Source organism: Amphimedon queenslandica, unplaced genomic scaffold, assembly GCF_000090795.2.
Source record: "Amphimedon queenslandica unplaced genomic scaffold, v1.1 AMPQUscaffold_13423, whole genome shotgun sequence".
Classification (NCBI taxonomy): Eukaryota; Metazoa; Porifera; class Demospongiae; order Haplosclerida; family Niphatidae; genus Amphimedon; species Amphimedon queenslandica.
In genome coordinates this window covers 20,968-24,957 of record NW_003546341.1, presented here as the reverse complement: position 1 = coordinate 24,957, position 3,990 = coordinate 20,968, and the positions used below count along the sequence as shown (strand labels likewise).

Here is a 3,990-nt window from a genome sequence, read left to right as displayed (position 1 = left end):
ATGTATTTTAATCTTTTTTTAGACATTTGGTGATGATAAAACTCCTCAGGCAGCAAAAGTAATGAAAATAAACTTATTGGGCGAAGCCCTTACTTACAAGAACTTGAACGTACGTCTGGGCGTGACTGGGAGGTGCGGTCTGGAGGCGGAGCCCCTCAATGTTTTACATTCTTTCTAGTTTTAATATTAATTTAATGATTATTATTATTTTTTTTTTAATAGCCACAGACAGCTGCTATGTCTGAATGGGGTGCTCTTGAGTCAGAACTGAATGCTATAGGAGCACCTACAACAACAGCAACAGTAAGTGATGGGCAACAAATCAACAACAGCAGTATAGTAGTGTAATATTTATCCATTAATTTAATCACAAATTGCTGCAGAGATTCTTAAATTAATACATATAGCTACTAGCTAGAAGAGCAAGCCAAGAACTAACATAAATTTCCTCCATGCAAGTTCTAAGCTGTCCTGCTGTATCATGCATGATATAACTAACTGTATCTAGAAATGTACAATTTTTCGCTTGCCTAGCTTTGCCTTTTAATGTTCTACATCATTTTGTATAGTTTTATTGTATATAATTGTTAATTTATAATTTCTTTCTCTCTCCCAGTCTGCTCCTGCTCCAGCTCCTACTGCTCAGTCAGAGTACATGATAATACCACCACCAGCCCCAACAGGAGGAGCACGTACCCGCCCCCAGCCGGGGGTACAACCCCCTCTCACCCTCCCCCTCCAGCCAATCCTCCTCCCTCCTCAAGTGGGTTTGATGATTTATCTGACGTCTTCTCAGGCAGTGGAGCTCTTACTAGTCTGTACGGGAATCAGCCTCAAGCCCCGCCTACATTTACCCCACCCCCACAACCAAACCCGTTTGGTATGGCCGGTCAGCCCCCTCCCCCTAATTACCCACCCCCTCCTGTACAGGAACCCTCCATTACGATGGATCTTATGGATGCTATATGCAACCCACAGCAAAACACAACCATTGCTTACCCGATAGGTATGGGAGTGAGAATGCCTGGTTTGGGAATGGGACCTCCTGCCGGGTACGGAACGGGACAGTTTCAGTTTGGAGGAGGCATGGGCGGATTTTCCGGCGGCCCCCAGCCCCCACCATTTCAAGATATTTTCAGTTTACCGGCTGACCCCTTACTAGACAGCAATTTCTCTCAACCACTCCTACCTACTAATACCGGAGGGGCTGGAACCCATGGAGGTGGGCAGCCCCCACAGGGGGCCGGGGGCAAAATTGATGCATTCTCTGATCTGGTCTCAATAGCTCGGGACAAAACATCAAAACCAGAACCGACCCCTCCCACAATATTCCAAGCTCCTCCCACTAACACAGAAACTCCACCCCCTCTACCATACCGTCCACCTGATTTAGACTTCACTGATGCCCCGCCAACTACTTCTGGCCCGGCCCCTTCTGGGTTTGACGATACTTTTGGTGCGTTGCCCCCTGCCCCCAGGACGGGGGGCGGTTTTGGAGGTGGTATGGATATGTTTGGTGATAGTTTTACTAGCAGAGGGGGTGGGGCTGCCCCTCCCCCTTCTGGAGCTGATTCCTGGATGTCTTTTAATTAAAAACAATACATATACTATAATACACTAATACATGTACATGCACACTTATATACATGTACATGTAACATACATTTGTTTAACTATAATGCATTGTTGGCTGATTGACTTATTATTATTATTATTGTTATTATTATTATTATTATTATTATTATTGTTGTTGTTGTTGTTGTTGCAGATTTTGTTGATAGGGTATACTTTTGCTATTAATTTTTTAATTTTAAAATTGTTTAGTTATTAAGTGTTTATTAAACTATTTGTATGACGTCATAAAAGGCCTCCAAACAAAATTAATTAATGGCAGCCAAAGCACCAGGTCAGTTTTTGTATCATCCAGTTACTGTTACCTCTTGTTATCTATAGACTATCAACCAGTGAAGAGGAGTGGACACTCTACTGTACGGGTAGGAGACTACCTGTACATGTGGGGTGGGGACCAGCCTGGTCTCCCTACAGTACATAATAATGAAGAGAAGAAATCAATGTGTTCTGTGATGGAGGTGTGTGACCTAAGGACTGGTAGGTGGGAGCAGAAACCCACCACTGGTAACCCTCCACTGGGTGTTAGTGGCTATGCAGCTGCTGCCATTGGAAGGAATATCTTTTATTTTGGAGGCTATTGTAATCATTATGACTGTCGTCATAATAGTTTATACAGGTAATCATAATAGTTACTGATAAATATGGTATTAGTTATTACACCATACTGGAGGGAATTATGAATATAGTTTGAGTGTATAAAGCCTCCAGTAGGGTGTAATAACTGGTTTATTCAGAAGCCATACAGAACAAAGGTACTGCATGTCCAGCAATGAGTGGTCGCGGATTAGTATACTGAGCAATTATCTCCGTATACTACTGGTTGACTTTATACAGGGCAGGAATGGACATTTCCATTTACTAGGCTATATCTTTCTTCAGAATAAGTTTCATCAATTTGCGCACTTCAGTAGTTGTTCTCCATAATTATACCTGTGTTCCTGCTAAATATGACAGCACTTGGAGTAACTTTGTGTGGAACATTTGCAGATTAAAGATGAGGGCAGTCAGTGCCGCCATTTTGTCATTCCTTTATGTATGTATGATAATTTTTTTACTTTTTGAATGGTTATATCTAAATTTCAAACAATTTTTGACAAATTGCGCACTTATTTTGTGAAAGTACAACATTTTTACTGCCCAATCATGCAAAAAAGATAAAGAAATTCAAAACTTTGTTCGGTACTTTAGTCTTCTAAAGGTGAAATAATTTTAGTTGTCTCAGCCTGATAACGGGTGCAGCAACAAGAGTGAACAAGTGCTTTTCTCTTCTCACGGGAATAATAAAGTAAAACTAAGAGTGCTTAACAGCTATACAAGCAAATCATGTCTCTAGATCCTTTTAAAGTAATAACAAGAAGGCCCTTTGTTAGTGGATGAGTCTTCTTGCGCCACGCCTGCCACTTTAACAATAGAATATGAAAAAAACTACCACAACCAATTGCATTAAGTAGCATTCAAGAAGCTCCAAGTATCTAGTGAGGTCCCATCCATGAACCAGAAAGACGTTAGCAGGCTTTGTAGTGAAGCGTCCTATCAATCCACCATTGCTGAGCTGCCGTTGCTATGGTAATTCCAATGAATATCATTAAATCAATGCGACCGGAAGTCCCATTGCAATAGCTGGACATGGAGCATGGTTTATAGTGGATATTCAATGAATATCATTGCATTCATATCTTTCCTGTGAATGACGTTGCCGATTTATAATGATATTCATTGGGATACCGTAAATGGAAATTTTTTTCAGGCCACCATTGTGGAGGTATACTATCATTAGTTACAATGGATCGACAGGCTAAAAACTGTCAATTCTACTTCTCCACACCACTCCAGTGGCTCTAAACAGTTGCAGACTACTGAAAAGAAAGATAAAGGTTGCAATTTTTTTACTTTTGAGACTATAACTGCTTGCTCTTCTTACAAAACAGCAGAAAGTGTATCGAGCTCCATTGGAAACAGTGCAGCAATACCTCCACAATGGCGACCTGAAAATTTTTCTATTTATGGTATCCCAATGAATATCATTATAAATCGGAAACGTCATTCACAGGAAAGATATGAATATCTGCCAGCCCTAGGGAAATTTCTCTAGGGCTGGCAGATATGCAATGTATGATGCATAGGCAGATCAAAGGCACCGCCAGTGCTACAACTTCAATTGTATAATAGTGAGTGGGCGTATCAAAGGCACCGCCTGTGCTACAAATGTGATGTATCCCTGTGGTTTTATTTGTATCCCTGCGGTTTTACAGAAATTTTTTTATAAAATAAAATATAATGCATACAAAGCAACATATTGGACAGCTAAATAAGCTGGAATTCAATTCAACTGTCAATGAAGTCTGGGCATTGGCCTGG

General features: G+C 40.9%; 2 protein-coding genes across 2 annotated transcripts in view; both read left to right on the top strand.

Moving 5' to 3' along the window:
- LOC105312637 (arp2/3 complex-activating protein rickA-like) overlaps nt 1-1,811 on the top strand; it is a 15,889-nt gene extending 14,078 nt beyond the window's left edge. The window contains exons 10-11 of the mRNA XM_019996071.1: nt 223-303; nt 617-1,811. Of these exons, the coding sequence (XP_019851630.1) occupies nt 223-303; nt 617-1,006 (471 nt within the window). The 3' untranslated portion in view covers nt 1,007-1,811. The remainder of the gene's footprint in view (nt 1-222; nt 304-616) is intronic.
- A 76-nt stretch (nt 1,812-1,887) lies between these two features.
- Nucleotides 1,888-3,990, top strand: part of LOC109581712 (kelch domain-containing protein 3-like) — a 4,532-nt gene continuing 2,429 nt past the window's right edge. Inside the window, exons 1-2 of the mRNA XM_019996061.1 lie at nt 1,888-1,906; nt 1,954-2,248. Of these exons, the coding sequence (XP_019851620.1) occupies nt 1,888-1,906; nt 1,954-2,248 (314 nt within the window). The remainder of the gene's footprint in view (nt 1,907-1,953; nt 2,249-3,990) is intronic.